The sequence below is a fragment of the Somniosus microcephalus genome, chromosome 8, assembly GCF_052327205.1.
Source record: "Somniosus microcephalus isolate GS21.2 chromosome 8, FLI_Smic_1.0, whole genome shotgun sequence".
Classification (NCBI taxonomy): Eukaryota; Metazoa; Chordata; class Chondrichthyes; order Squaliformes; family Somniosidae; genus Somniosus; species Somniosus microcephalus.
The window spans coordinates 267939133-267955477 of record NC_140994.1 but is presented as its reverse complement, the minus strand read 5'-3'; the positions used below and the strand labels follow the sequence as shown (position 1 = coordinate 267955477).

At 51.8% G+C, this 16345-nt stretch overlaps 1 protein-coding gene across 2 annotated transcripts in view; it reads left to right on the top strand.

The window, feature by feature from the left end:
• The window catches only part of flt4 (fms related receptor tyrosine kinase 4), a 361767-nt gene that overhangs the window by 243720 nt on the left and 101702 nt on the right, over nucleotides 1-16345 (top strand). For both annotated transcript variants that reach the window (XM_085996053.1, XM_085996054.1), the window contains 4 exons: nucleotides 84-192; nucleotides 2613-2972; nucleotides 11543-11689; nucleotides 14842-14973. In XM_085996053.1, coding sequence (XP_085852179.1) covers nucleotides 84-192; nucleotides 2613-2972; nucleotides 11543-11689; nucleotides 14842-14973 — 748 coding nt within the window. The remainder of the gene's footprint in view (nucleotides 1-83; nucleotides 193-2612; nucleotides 2973-11542; nucleotides 11690-14841; nucleotides 14974-16345) is intronic.

The following is a 16345-nucleotide window of genomic DNA, read 5'->3' as shown; positions in this document are numbered from 1 at the left end:
ATGTGATGCAGAGACACAGCGCTACCCAGGCTGGGTCTCAGTCTGGAGACTCACCATTTTAATTGTTGTTTCCTCCCCGGCAGACAGTCAGCAAGCTGGTGATTCTAGCCGCAAATATCTCCGTCATGTACCAATGTTCAGCTTTCAACAAGGTCGGGCACGATCACCGGGTCATCTACTTCTACGTGACCAGTGAGTAACGGAACTTTACTGTCGTTAATGGAAGGAATCGCAGCCTGGGGAACTCTAACCAATCCCGGTAACGTCGCAAAGGGTCAAGTAACGCTCCCCTTGTGGCCTAGATTTGGTAACTGCACTGTGTAGGGTGGAACTGAGGCGTAAAATCAGAAGTTCTGTCTTTGAGTTCACTGACCTCAGCCCGTTGGAGTCTTACACTTGGTCTCAGAGCCTCTCGGCCAAAGGAAGAATTAATCAGCCAGGGCTGTTGCCTCTGGTAGCTACCCATAAACCGTTGGATAGAACAGAAGAACAGAAGAATTAGGAGCAGGAGTCGGCCATTCGGCCCCTCGAGCCTGCTCCGCCGTTCAATGAGATCATGGCTGATCTTCGACCTCAACTCCTGATTTCACCTCTGAACGGCCTGGCTCTAATTTTAAGGTTCTGCCCCTTGTTCTGGACTCCCCCCACCAGAGGAAATAGTTTCTCTCTCTACCCTATCAACTCTCTTTATCACTTTAAACACCTCGATTAGATCACCCCTTAATCTTCGATATTCAAGGGAATACAAACATAAGAACATAAGAAATAGGAGCAGGAGTTGGCCATTCGGCCCTCGAGCCTGCTCCGCCATTCAATGAGATCATGGCTGATCTTCTACCTCATCTCCACTTTCCTGCACTATCCCCATATCCCTCGATTCCTCTAGAGTCCAAAAATCTATCGATCTCAGCCTTGAATATACTCAACGACTGAGCCTCCACAGCCCTCTGGGGTAGAGAATTCCAAAGATTCACCGCCCTCTGAGTGAAGAAATTCATCCTCATCTCAGTCCTAAATGGCCGACCCCTTATCCTGAGACTGTGACCCCTGGTTCTGGACTCTCCAGCCAGGGGAAACATCCTCTCAGCATCTACCCTGTCAATCCCCCTCAGAATCTTGTATGTTTCAATGAGATCACCTCTCATTCTTCTAAACTCCAGAGAGTATCGGCCCATTCTACACAATCTCTCCTCATAGGACAGCCCTCTCATCCCAGGAATCAATCTAGTGAACCTTCGTTGCACCGCCTCCAAGGCAAGTATATCCTTCCTTAGGTAAGGAGTCCAAACCTGTGTTTTGGTATAGTGTGTGTGTGGCCATTGGTTGAGGCCAGATTGGCCGTGGGAGTAATGCCTACCCAAGTGGAATAGCCTGGCACCACTTACGATCTAGTCTCACACACTACTGACCTGTACCGAGCCCTTGTCTAGCATTCCCTCTTCAGAGTCAGAAGGTGCAGAGTTCGAAACGCCTGCTCCCTGGTGAGTGGAGACCGGGGCTTCAGCTCGGAATTCCAGGTTGACATCCAGCGGGGTACTCGCGTCCGATGGGTGTGGGTGAGGAGCGCCGCCTCGGATAGGACTATCGCCCCCCCCTCGCGATCAGCTGGGAGAGAGATGGTCACGGCTCATGGAAGGAACGTTCATGTCGCGGCCTGTCATCAAGTCATTGCGTCAGAACGGCACAGAAGGAGGCCATTCGGCCCATCGAGTCCATGCCGGCTCCTCCCACTGCTTCACACCGTTCTCCAAAGGAAGAACGTGAAGATATCAGTACAACAACCTTCTGACTGGATAAGCTCATTGTGCCATTGGGAGACCTCCGTAGAATCATAGGATGATGCAGCACAGAAAGAGGCCATTCGGCCCATCGTGCCTGTGCCAGCTCTTTGAACGAGCTCTCCAATTCGTTCCACTCCCCCCTGCTCTTTCCCCATAGCTCTGCACATTTCTCCCCTTCAAGTATTTATCCAATTGAAATTTCTATTGAATCTGCTTCCACCGCCCTTTCAGGCAGCGCGTTCCAGATCATAGAAACATAGAAGATAGGAGCAGGAGTCGGCCATTCGGCCCCTCGAGCCTGCTCCACCATTCAATGCGATCATGGCTGATCATCCAAATTCAGTACCCTGTCCCTGCCTTCTCCCCATATCCCTTGATCCCTTTAGCCTTAAGAAATATATCCAACTCCTTCTTGAATATATTTAATGAATTGGCCTCTACTGCCTTCTGTGGTAGAGAATTCCACAGGTTCACCACTCTCTGGGTGAAGAAATTCCTCCTCATCTCTGTCCTAAATGGCTTACCCCTTATCCTTAGACTGTGACCCCTGGTTCTGGACTCCCCCGCCATTGGGAACATCCTTCCTACATCTAGTCTGTCTAGTCCTGTTAGAATTTCACAACAACTCGCTGCGTAAAAAATAATCTCCTCATCTCCCCCTCTGGTTGTTTTGCCAGTTAGCTGTGTCCTCTGGTCACCGGACCTCGGGCAACAGATGTGGCATTTTCTCATTCGGAGTTCTCACAGTAAACAAAATCTGTTTCCCCTGGTGACAAAGTCACCCGTTCCGATTGAAATGAGGAACAACATTAACTTGCTCCTTCCCGCCAGGTATTCCAGAAGGGTTTGGCATCGACCTGCAGCCCTCGGAGACCCCAGTGGAAGGAGAGAGCGTGCAGCTGCGATGCAACGCCGACAACTACACGTACGAGAACCTGCGCTGGTATCGCCTGCTGCCCAGCGCGCTGGAGGGGGAGCTGGGAGACCCTCCGGTCCTGGAGTGTAAGAACATGCATCTGTACGCAAAGAAGCTGCAGGGGGTGCTGACGGCGGACTCGCGGGTGAAAGGCGTGGCTCTTGAGCTGCAGCTGCCTGGCATTACGCTCAGCGACGAGGGGGATTACGTGTGTGAGGTGCAGAATAAGAAAACCGGGGAGAAGCATTGCCACAGGAAATACGTCTTGGTGCGAGGTGAGAGCAACAGACACCGGTCTGGAGAGAAGCGACGCGCGGGTGGAAAATGTGCAGCCTAGTAAGATCAAAGAAAGATGGAGAGAGCTTGCCTTTCCTTGGCGTGAGTTGTGGTTGATTTACCATCTCAGGAGGTCCCAAAATGCTTCACAGCCAATAAAGTACGTTTGAAGTGTTGTAACATAGGGAAAGGCGGCAGTCAATTTGTGCACAGCAAGCTCCCACAAACAGCAATGTGATAATGACCAGGAAATCTGTCTTAGTGGTGTTGCTTGAAGGATACTTATTGGCCCCAGGACACCGGGGAGAAACTCCCCCCTGCTTTTACTTCGAAATAGTGGCCACGGGAACTTTTACATCCACCTGAGAGAGCAGACGGGGCCTCATCCCGGGAGCATTTGATAGAACTGTGCAGACTCCCGGGGCAGATACAACACAGGTTAGATACAATGTAAAGCTCCCTCTACACTGTCCCATCAAACACTCCCGGGGCAGGTGCAGCACGGGTTAGATACAGAGTAAAGCTCCCTCTACACTGTCCCCATCAAACACTCCCAGGGCAGGTACAGCACGGGTTAGATACAGAGTAAAGCTCCCTCTACACTATCCCATCAAACACTCCCAGGGCAGGTACAGCATGCGTTAGATACAGAGTAAAGCTCCCTCTACACTGTCCCATCAAACACTCCCAGGGCAGGTACAGCACGGGTTAGATACAGAGTAAAGCTCCCTCTACACTGCCCCATCAAACACTCCCAGGGCAGGTACAGCACGGGGTTAGATACAGAGTAAAGCTCCCTCTACACTGTCCCATCAAACACTCCCAGGGCACGTACAGCACGGGTTAGATACGGAGTAAAGCTCCCTCTACACTGTCCCATCAAACACTCCCAGGGCAGGTACAGCACGGGTTAGATATAGAGTAAAGCTCCCTCTACACTGTCCCATCAAACACTCCCAGGGCAGGTACAGCAGGTGTTAGATACAGAGTAAAGCTCCCTCTACACTGTCCCATCAAACACTCCCAGGGCAGGTACAGCACGAGTTAGATACAGAGTAAAGCTCCCTCTACACTGTCCCATCAAACACTCCCAGGGCAGGTACAGCACGGGTTAGATATAGAGTAAAGCTCCCTCTACACTGTCCCATCAAACAATCCCAGGGCAGGTACAGCACGGGTTACATACAGAGTAAAGCTCCCTCTACACTGTCCCCATCAAACACTCCCAGGGCAGGTACAGCATGGGTTAGATATGGAGTAAAGCTCCCTCTGCACTGTCCCATCAAACGCTCCCAGGGCAGGTACAGCACGGGGTTAGATACAGAGTAAAGCTCCCTCTACACTGTCACATCAAACACTCCCAGGACAGGTACAGCACGGGTTAGATACAGAGTAAAGCTCCCTCTACACTGTCCCATCAAACATTCCCAGGGCAGGGACAGCTCGGGTTAGATGCAGAGTAAAGCTCCCTCTACACTGTCCTATCAAACACTCCCAGGGCAGGAACAGCACGTGTTAGATACAGCGTAAAGCTCCCTCTACACTGTCTCATCAAACACTCCCAGGGCAGGTACAGCATGGGTTAGATATAGAGTAAAGCTCCCTCTACACTGTCCCATCAAACAATCCCAGGCCAGGTACAGCACGGGTTAGATACAGAGTAAAGCTCCCTCTACACTGTCCCATCAAACACTCCCAGGGCAGGTACAGCACGGGTTGGATACGGAGTAAAGCGCCCCCTACACTGTCCCATCAAACACTCCCAGGGCAGGTACAGCACGGGTTAGATACGGAGTAAAGCTCCCTCTACACTGTCAGATCAAACACTCCCAGGACAGGTACAGCACGGGTTAGATACAGAGTAAAGCTCCCTCTACACTGTCCCATCAAACATTCCCAGGGCAGGGACAGCACGGGTTAGATACAGAGTAAAGCTCCCTCTACACTGTCCCATCAAACACTCCCAGGGCAGGTACAGCACGGGTTAGATACAGAGTAAAGCTCCCTCTACACTGACACATCAAACACTCCCAGGGCAGGTACAGCACGGGGTTAGATACAGAGTAAAGCTCCCTCTACACTGTCATATCAAACACTCCCAGGACAGGTGCAGCACGGGTTAGATACAGAGTAAAGCTCCCTCTACACTGTCCCATCAAACACTCCCAGGGCAGTACAACACAGGTTACATACACAGTAAAGCTCCCTCTACACTGTCCCATCAAACACTCCCAGGGCAGGCACAGCACAGGTTAGATACAGAGTAAAACTCCCTCTACACTGTCCCATCAAACACTCCCAGGGCAGGTACAGCACGGTTTAGATACAGAGTAAAGCTCCCTCTACACTGTCCAATCAAATACACCCAGGGCAGGTACAGCACGGGTTAGATACAGAGTAAAGCTCCCTCTACACTGTCCAATCAAATACACCCAGGGCAGGTACAGCACGGGTTAGATACAGAGTAAAGCTCCCTCTACACTGTCCCATCAAACAGTCCCAGGGCAGGTACAGCACGGGTTAGATACAGAGTAAAGCTCCCTCTACACTGTCCCATCAAACACTCCCAGGACAGGTACAGCACGGGTTAGATACAGAGTAAAGCTCCCTCTGCACTGTCCCATCAAACACTCCCAGGGCAGGTACAGCACGGGTTAGATACAGAGTAAAGCTCCCTCTACACTGTCCCATCAAACACTCCCAGGGCAGGTACAGCACAGGGTTAGATACAGAGTAAAGCTCCCTCTACACTGTCCCGTAAAACACTCCTGTTAAGTCCGTGAATGATTGAGACACGGACCAGCAGGAGTGAAAACAAACAGATCTTTACTGGTGGAAGTCAATAGCGAAACTAAACAACAGAGGCTCTCTAGCGCCTTTTATACAGGGGTGGTCACTGCCGGTTCTGCAGTCTGAGACCAGTTATTCTCTTAAAGGTACATACACAACAATTCCTCCCCTTTTAGATAAACAGTACATAACATTCATTTAACAACTAAATGATAACGAATTACAATCACAATTACTGTTGCTAGGTACATTGGTTAAATTTAAGCAATTATAAGTTCTGTCTTTGAGGAGGCTTCCTGATTCTGTCTGGATAACGCCTCTTTGGGGTATCAGGTTCTTCTGGCAATGTTGAGTCAGAATCAATGTCGTTGTTTGGTTCATCTGCTTCCAATAATATCGGTTCTGCGGTAGCTGCAATTGGAACGTCGATTTCATTACCAGGTGTATCAGATCGTGGTGTGGAGTTGACGTTTTCCAGTGACTCTAGAATCTGGTTAGCATGGCGTCTTACAATGCTCTCCCCAACGTCCACGGTATACATGAGAGGTCCTTGTCGTGTACAAATCGTTCCTGGTTGCCATTTCTCAGTGCGGCAATCCCGGGCCAAAACTGGTTAACCTATCTTAAAACTCCTGGTTGGCCTTTCATTCATATTCTGAAACTGCCTGTTCTCCACATCTCTTCAGACATTTGGCTTAACCAAATCCAAGCGGCATCATAGTCTTCGATTGAAGAACATCATGGCTGGAGTTTGGTTGGTAACCGCATGTGTCGCATTCCGGTAGGCAAACAAGAAGTTGTCCACCTTGTGTTGTAGGGATATATCTTCATTACACATTGCCTTGATAGCCTTCTTGAATGTTTGGACAAACCTCTCGGCCAATCCATTAGTGGCTGGATGATATGGGGCAGATGTGTAATGCTTAACACCATTGTTCTTTAAGAACCTCCGGAACTCTTCAGACACAAACTGTGGTCCATTGTCAGAGCAAATCTGTTCAGGCAGCCCATTCCTGGCGAATATGGTTCGTAAAACTGTGATAGTTTTTTCCGTGGTGGTTGAGGACATTTTTATTACCTCTGGCCACTTTGAATGTGCATCCACCGCAATTAAAAACATCGAGTCCATGAAGGGACCAGCAAAATCAATGTGCACCCTTTGCCATGGAGATGAGGGCCACTCCCATGGATGCAGAGGAGCTTGTGGTGGGGCGTTTTGGACCTTCTGGCATCCTGCACAGCTCTTGGTCATCTCTTCGATTTCTCTATCGATTCCCGGCCACCACACAAACGCTCTGGCTAAGCTCTTCATTTTTACCCCACACAGATGACCCTCATGAAGCTCATTGAGCACTCTATCCATCAACTTAGGTGGAATTACTACTCTGGATCCACACATCAAGGTTCCTCTGCACACTGACAGCTGTTCTCTTCTCGGCGAGAATGCTGGCAGCAGTGGTTCGCCATGTGCTGGCCATCCCTTCACCGTTAAATCATAGACCCGCGATAGTGTCGGGTCATTCCGTGTTTCCTTTTCCATGTTTGCATTCGTCACAGGGAGACATTCGACTATGGTCGAGTGGAATAACTCCATTGGATCCACTGCAAGGTCTTCTTCTTCCACCGTCGGTAACGGTAGACGTGACAATCCATCAGCATTTCCATGCTGTTTAGTTCCTTTGTACTCGATGTCATATTGGTGTGCCCCTAGGAAAAGGGACCATCTCTGCAGCCATTGTGCTGTCATTATCGGTACGCCCTTCTGAGGGTTGAAAATGGAGACAAGAGGTTGATGATCGGTTAGTAGAGTAAATTTTTGACCGTGCAGATAGTGATTGAACTTCTTCGCCCCCCACACTAGGCTGAGGGCCTCTCTGTAATTTCTGGGCGTAGTTACGCTCGGCAGAAGTTAACGAGCGTGACGCAAAAGCTATCGGCCTCTCCAAACCATCAAGGAATTTATGTGACAGTACCGCCCCAATGCCGTAGGGAGACGCATCACACGCCAGCCTGATTGGCAGTGCTGGGTTGTAGTGAGCCAATACTTCCTTTGAAGTGATTAAGTCCTTACTCTTCTGAAAAGCACGCTTACAATCATCGCTCCATTTCCATGCTACCCCCGTTCGTAGCAGGGCGTTCAGTGGGTGCAGAATTGTCGACAAATTCGGCAAAAACTTATGATAGTAATTCACCAACCCGAGGAATGACCTCAGTTGCGACACATTTTCAGGCGCTGGGGCCTTAACAACCACTTCAATTTTGTCAGGGGACTTATGTAACCCCTCTTCATCAATCACGTGGCCACAATACGATATCTGTTTCTTAATAAATTCGCACTTGGGGCGGTTGGCTCGCAGCCCATGTTCCCGTAGTCTAGTGAGCACCTGTTCTAGGTTGTTAAGGTGTTCACTGTCATCTTCACCTGTTACAAGGATGTCGTCCAAGTAACACTGAGTCCCCGGAATCCCTTGCAGGACTTGTTCCATCGCTCTTTGCCATATCGCCGGAGCCGATGCTACTCCGAATACCAATCGATGATACTGGTAAAGACCTTTGTGAGTGTTTATCATGAGATACTTCCAAGAGGACTCTTCAACCTCCATCTGCAAATATGCTTGTGCTAGGTCAATTTTTGTAAAACGCTTCCCTCCAGACAGCGAGGCGAAGATGTCTTCTATCCTTGGAAGAGGATATTGTACTGTGCGAAGGACAGGGTTCACCGTCACCTTGAAATCCCCACAGATGCGAATCTTCCTTGGCTCTCCGGACTTACTGCTTAACGTTTTCTTCATGACAGGAACGATGGGTGTCGCCCACTCGCTCCAGTTGACCTTAGACAACACGCCCGCCTTCTCCAGATTCTCCAGCTCTGCCTCGACGGCTGGGCGAATTGCATATGGTACAGGTCTCGCTTTGAAGAACTTGGGAACTGCATTCTCTTCTATTTTTATCGAGGCGGTTATGCCTTTAAGCGTGCCCAGTTCTTGTTGAAATACCTCTTTGGCGTTAGCTAAGATTGTTGACAATCGTCCAGGAGTGACGTCTTCATCTTTTTTACCGTCCACCGTCATTGCATGAATGGAATGCCAATCTAAGTTTATCTTCCTGATCCATTCCCGTCCCAATAACGGTGGTCCACCATTTGGCAGTATGTAGAGATACAATTTCCGTATTTTCTTGCCATTGTATTCGACAGGCACCCTTATTTTTCCTCTGGGGTATACTTTTTGCCCCGTATACGTCGTCAAGACGATGGATGTCTCTCTCAAGGGTATGTGTGAAAATAGCCGCTCGTAGTCTCGTCGATTCATGATGGTTAGCGCTGATCCTGTATCCAATTCCATTTTAACTTGGGACCCTGCTATCGTGAGAGTGACCCAAATGGTTCGGTGATCCTCTTTTGCGATTACATTGTGAAGTTTGAGACAGCTTAGTCTCCTGTTTCCGGATTCACTATCGCTCATCTGGTCTTTGGAACTACTGTCAGTCATCTTTTGTACTTTCTTGTACGGTTCCTTAGTAGCCTTTTTGTTGTCGCTGGTCTTCTTCCCAGACCTACAAACTCGTGCAATGTGTCCAATCTTCCCGCATTGTCTGCATATTTTGTCTTTGGACCAGCAGTCCTTCTGGTCATGGTTAGTTCTGCCGCAGCAATAACATTTTGCAAATCCCCGTGTCATTTCGTGGGTACCGTATTCCTGTGTTTTTTGTTGAATTCCTGCAGCTCCCCTGGCTGCTGCTTCATACGATACTGCCACGCTGAAAGCCTTATCTAGCGTCAGCTCTTTTTCTGAGAGTAACTTCTTCTGTGTTCCTTCACTCGGGAGTCCACAGACAAATTTGTCCCGTAGGGTATCTGCCAGTCCTGCTCCGAACTGGCAGTGCTTTGATAGCTTGCGTAGTTCCGTAAGATACTCAGCATTGCTCTCATCTTTGTGCTGAGTTTTCCTGTGGAATTTAAATCTTTCTGCTATCAACAGCGGTGCAGGGTTTAACTGTTCCTGTAGGACAGCAACAATTTCGTTAAAACTCTTCGCCTTCGGTTTGGCTGGAGTGATCAGGTCCCGCAATAGGCCGTACATTCTAGCGCCCATTAAGTTTAGCAATATCGATGCCTTTTTCCCCTCCGCTATTTCGTTTGCCTCGAAATATACCTCGACTCTTTCCACATACGTGGTCCAGTCCTCTAATGTATTATCAAAAGCAGTGATACAGCCAGTCTTCGGCATCTTGCAAATCTAAAATGGCGCCTCCCGCGCTTTGCCTTCTTCCCCGATTTAACAAAATGGCGCCTCCCACGCTTTGTCTTCTTCCCCGCTGTTGTTAGCGCTGCTTTCCACGGTTTCTTGCGCGTTAAATATTGATTCTTTTTCTTTTATTATTTTCCCGTCGTGGAGCGGACCCTCTGGGACACTTCCCTCCCTCTTCTTAGGTCCGAACGCTGCCCGGCTTCGAAGCACTGGCCGCGCCCTGTGTGCTCCACCCTCTCTCTCTCTCTATGCTTCCCCACTCGCTGCCCGGCCCCGTTGAAAAGCCACCCGATCGAGCTTCAGCCCGCCGCAGCCCAGGAAGGATCAGAGCACTACCTGCCACCAGCCCGATTAGCTGGGAAACCACAGACCGAGGACCCCAACCTGGCTCTGGAAGTCTCTCCTGCAAGTTTTCAAACCGATGATTGACGGTCGACGCCCGTTTCCCGAGTTTCTTTGGACTCTATTTTTTTTTCTTCTGGCCCGACCTTCAACACGGTGGCATCGTGGTTAGCACTGTTGCCTCACAGCGCCAGAGACCCGGGTTCGAATCCGGCCTCGGGTGACTGTCTGTGTGGAGTTTGCACATTCTCCCCGTGTTTGCGTGGGTTTTCTCCGGGTGCTCCGGTTTCCTCCCACAGTCCAAAGATGTGCGGGTTAGGTTGATTGGCTATGATAAAAAATTGACCCTTAGTGTTAGGGGGATTAAATACGTGGGGTTACGGGGATAGGGTGGGATATGTGTTGGTGTAGGGGTTACGGGGATTGGGTGGGATATGTGTCGGTGCAGGCTCGATGGGCCGAAATGGCCTCTATTTGCACTGTGGGGTTTCTGTGATTCTGTGATTCTGTGAACGTCGTCTGAGGTGCTGCCGAGTTGCAGGTAAGTTCGTTTCTTATTCGTCGCCAGTGTTAAGTCCGTGAATGATTGAGACACGGACCAGCAGGAGTGAAAACAAACAGATCTTTACTGGTGGAAGTCAATAGCGAAACTAAACAACAGAGGCTCTCTAGCGCCTTTTAGCCAGGGGTGGTCACTGCCGGTACTGCAGTCTGAGACCAGTTATTCTCTTAAAGGTACATACACAACAACTCCCAGGGTAGGTACAGCACGGGTTAGATGCAGAGTAAATCTCCCTCTACACTGTCCAATCAAATACACCCAGGGCAGGTACAGCACGGGTTAGATACAGAGTAAAGCTCCCTCTACACTGTCAGTGATTGTTGTAAAAACCCCACTGGTTCACTGATGTCCTTCAGGGAAGGGAACCCGCAATCTTTACCCAGTCTGCCCTACACGTGACTCCAGTCCCACACGGCGTGCTTTCCTAACGCTCTCGGGATGGGCCTTGCCAAAGTTGCCTGCCCCAAGAAAAAATGGCAGAGAAAGCTCCGGCGCCGTCCGAACACCGCTCGCAGGTTAGCCGAGATGCGCTGTGAGTGGACAATGCTGGAGCTGTGTGTGTGTCTGAGCTCGAGGCCACGGTCTACAAGGTTTGCCTGACGCTACATTCTAAATGTTCCTGCAGCTCAGGAGAGTCCGAGTCTGCTCGTCAACCTGACTGACATCACCGTCAACGTCAGTGACTCCGTCCAGATGAAGTGTCGAGTCAGCGGCACTCCGCTTCCCACCATCGTCTGGACCAAAGATGAGACGCCGCTCCACCAGCTCTCGGGTAAGTTGCCAAGCGCGGATTATATTTCATTGTCCCTTCGGTCTGGTCTCCGTTCCTTTCCTTCCATAAATCAGTTCTGGCAGCAAAGCAGCGGACAGAGAAACGGCCCATAAGTCGTCGTCCATCGCAGCGCCACGCGTCCTGGTCCCATTCTCCAGTCAGTCACCGTGAGAAGCAAGACGGTCACCCAAATGGAGTTGGGAGCCTTTATCAAATGCTCCAGACATCAGGCACACTCTCCCCTACCTTGGACTCTACCCACCCATTTAATCTCCTCCCACAGCCCATGTACACTCTCCCCTATCACAGACTCTACCCACCCATTTAATCTCCCCCCACAGCCCATGTACACTCTCCCCTACCCTGGACTCTACCCACCCATTGAATCTCCTCCCACAGCCCATGTACACTCTCCACTATCATGGACTCTACCCACCCATTTAATTTCCTCCCACAGCCCGTGTACACGCTCCCCTATAATGGACTCTACCCACCCATTTAATCTCCTCCCACAGCCCCTGTACACACTCCCCTATCATGGACTCTACCCACCCATTTAATCTCCTCCCACAGCCCGTGTACACTCTCCCCTATCATGGACTCTACCCACCCATTTAATCTCCTCCCACAGCCCATGTACACTCTCCCCTATCATGGACTCTACCCACCCATTTAATTTCCTCCCACAGCCCATGTACACTCTCCCCTATCATGGACTCTGCCCACCTATTTAATCTCCTCCCACAGCCCATGTACACTCTCCCCTATCATGGACTCTACCCACCCATTTAATCTCCTCCCACAGCCCATGTACACTCTCCCCTATCATGGACTCTCCCCACCCATTTAATCTCCTCCCACAGCCCATGTACACTCTCCCCTATCATGGACACTACCCACCTATTGAATCTCCTCCCACAGCCCATGTACACTCTCCCCTATCATGGACTCTACCCACCCATTTAATCCCCTCCCACAGCCCATGTACACTCTCCCCTATCATGGACTCTACCCACCCATTTAATCTCCTCCCACAGCCCATGTACACTCTCCCCTATCATGGACTCTACCCACCCATTTAATCTCCTCCCACAACCCATGTACACTCGACCCTATCATGGACTCTACCCACCCATTTAATCTCCTCCCACAACCCATGTACACTCGACCCTATCATGGACTCTACCCACCCATTTAATCTCCTCCCACAGCCCATGTACACTCTCCCCTATCATGGACTCTACCCACCCATTTAATCTCCTCCCACAGCCTATGTATACTCTATCCTATCATGGACTCTACCCACCTATTTAATCTCCTCCCACAGCCCATGTACACTCGACCCTATCATGGACTCTACCCACCCATTGAATCTCCTCCCACAGCCCATGTACACTCTCCACTATCATGGACTCTACCCACCCATTTAATCTCCTCCCACAGCCCGTGTACACTCTCCCTATCATGGACTCTACCCACCCATTTAATCTCCTCCCACAGCCCATGTACACTCTCCCCTATCATGGACTCTACCCACCCATTTAATCTCCTCCCACAGCCCATGTACGCTCTCCCCTATCATGGACTCTACCCACCCATTTAATCTCCTCCCACAGCCCATGTATACTCTATCCTACATGTAAAAGTGCCTCCTCCGCCCCCCTCGGGCGATGGAAACCCGTCCGGGAGATCACACGGACCCAGTGTTCTCTATAAAGACACTGACCTTCGATACGATGTGATCCCGGCCCCAGTCAGGAACTGCTCCAGCTCCCTCTTGTAGGCAGAGTGTCAGCAGCCACCACACCAGCCGGCCGCACATTCCGCACGCTCAACTTATGTCCTTCAAACTCACTCAGACTTTGTAGCTGTGAAAATCTAGAACAAGTCGTGCTCAGAGCTCTGCTGGTGGCTCAGCCAGTTGATGGACCTCTTGTCGTGGCATTGAGGTATGCGGACCAGGAGGGTCTCCGTTCCCAGTCATGGTCCGTGCTGAATCCAGCCTGGCCAGGGACAGTTTCCAGCCTGGGTGTCCTATTCCTGAACTCCCCTGGGCCAGGGAGGGTTCTTGATCACAATTCAGTGACTCCTGTCGATGTGGAGAGACGGAGGAAGCTGGGGTTGTTCTCCTTAGAGCAGAGAAGGTTAAGGGGAGATTTAATAGAAGTGTTCAAAATCATGAGGGGTTTCGATATAGTAGGAGGGGAAAAATTGTTTCTACTGGCAGGAGGGTCAGTGACCAGAGGACACAGATTTAAGGTCATTGGCAAAAGAACCAGAGGGGAGATGAGGCGAATGTTTTTACTCAGCGAGTTGTTGTGATCTGGAACGCGCTGCCTGAAAGGGCGGTGGAAGCAGATTCAACAGTAACTTTCAAAAGGGAATTAGATAAATACTTGAAACTTGAAAAAGGGAAAGATTTGTGGGGTCATGGGGAAAGAGCAGGGAGGGCTGGGACTTAATGGATTCCTCAACCAAAGCTCCGACACAGGCATGATGGGCCGAATGGCCTCCTTCTGTACTGCGGAATTCTACATTCCAGTGGGCATTGCATGTGGATAGGACGGGGTTTGACTGTCATACACCGCCCGCCACCTGTGGTTGAATAGCCTGCAATCCTGACTCACGCGGGAATAATGAACAGTTGGGCAAGGCTGCTAGCGGAGGGCCCGTGGCAGTGCTCAGGAGAGCGGGGCTGAAAACGGGAATGCGGAGGCGGGGGGAGGGCGCGGGGAGGGCGAGGTGGAGGGCGGGGGGAGGGCGAGGTGGAGGGCGGGGGGAGGGCGAGGTGGAGGGCGGGGAAGGGCGCGGGTAGGGCGAGGTGGAGGGCGGGGGGAGGACGGGGGAGGGCGAGGTGAGGGCGGGGGGAAGGGCAGGGGGAGGGCAGGGTGGAGGGCAGGGGGAGGGTGGGGGGTAGGGCGAGGTGGAGGGTGGGGTGAGGGCGGGGGGAAGGACGGGGTGTAGGGCAGGGGGGAGGGCAGGGGGAGGGCAGGGTGGAGAGCGGGGGGTGGGCAGGGGGAGGGCAGGGGGAGGGCGGGGGGAAGGGCGGGGTGTAGGGCGGGGGAGGGTGAGTTGGAGGGCGTGGGGAGGGCAGGGGAGAGGGTGGGGGGTGGAGATAAGGACCATCTAATGCAATGTGTGTTTGTATCAAGGGGTGGTCCTCACTGAGCAGAACCAAATGCTGACCATCCAGCGGGTGCAGGAGGAGGACTCGGGATTGTACAAGTGCTTCGCCTGTAACTCCAAGGGCTGCGCCAACTCCTCCGCCATCATCTCCGTCGAAGGTCAGTGGCCGCTTCCGCATCTAGCGTTAAAAAGCAGACGGATTTTCCGAATCGAAGAGTAAGCGAAGACTAAGAGGGCAGCAATGGTTAACTCAACTAGCCGCCTCATGCAGCCCGCCATTTCGGGCTCTTCCTCAATGGCGGCTCATCTGGAGCCTTGACGCTCATCGAGGACTCCCAGAGAATGAATTAAAGAAAGAACTCCCATTTCTCCAGCGTCTTTCATGACCTCAGGACGTCCCAAAACGCTTCACAACCAATGAAGTACTTTTGCAGTGTAGTCACTGTTGGAATGTAGGAAACACACAGCAAGCTCCCACAAACAGCAATGTGATAAATGACCAGATCATCTGTTTTAGTGATGTTGGTTGAGGGATAAATATTGGCCCCAGGACACCGGGGAGAACTCCCCTACACTTGTTCGAAATAGTGGCCCTGGGATCTTTTACATCCACCTGAGAGCGCAGACGGGGCCTCGGTTTAACGTCTCATCCGAAAGACAGCCCCTCCGACAGTGCAGCGCTCCCTCAGTACTGCCCCTCCGACAGTGCGGCGCTCCCTCAGTACTGCCCCTCCGACAGTGCGGCGCTCTGTCAGTACTGCCCATCGACAGTGCAGCGCTCCGTCAGTACCGCCCATCGACAGTGCAGCGCTCCCTCAGTACTGCCCCTCCGACAGTGCGGCACTCCCTCAGTACTGCCACTCCGACAGTTCAGCACTCCCTCAGTACTGCCCATCGACAGTGCAGCGCTCCCTCAGTACTGCCCCTCCAACAGCGCAGCGCTCCCTCAGTACTGCCCCTTCGACAGTGCAGCGCTCCCTCAGTACTGCCCCTCCGACAGTGCGGCGCTCCCTCAGTACCGCCCATCGACAGTGCAGCGCTCCCTCAGTACCGCCCATCGACAGTGCAGCGCTCCCTCAGTACTGCCCCTCCGACAGTGCAGCACTCCCTCAGTACTGCCCCTCCGACAGTGCGGCGCTCCTTCAGTACTGACCCTCTGACAGTGCGGCACTCCCTCAGTACTGCCCCACTGACAGTGCAGTGCTCCCTCAGTACTGACCCTCTGACAGTGCAGCACTCCCTCAGTACTGCCCCTCCGACAGTGCGGCGCTCCTTCAGTACTGACCCTCTGACAGTGCGGCGCTCCCTCAGTACTGCCCCTCCGACAGTGCAGCACTCCCTCAGTACTGCCCCTCCGACAGTGCGGCGCTCCTTCAGTACTGCCCCTCCGACAGTGCGGCGCTCCCTCAGTACTGCCCCTCTGACAGTGCGGCACTCCCTCAGTACTGCCCCACTGACAGTACGGCGCTCCCTCAGTACTGACCCTCTGACAGTGCAGCACTCCCTCAGTACTGCCCCTCCGACAGTGCG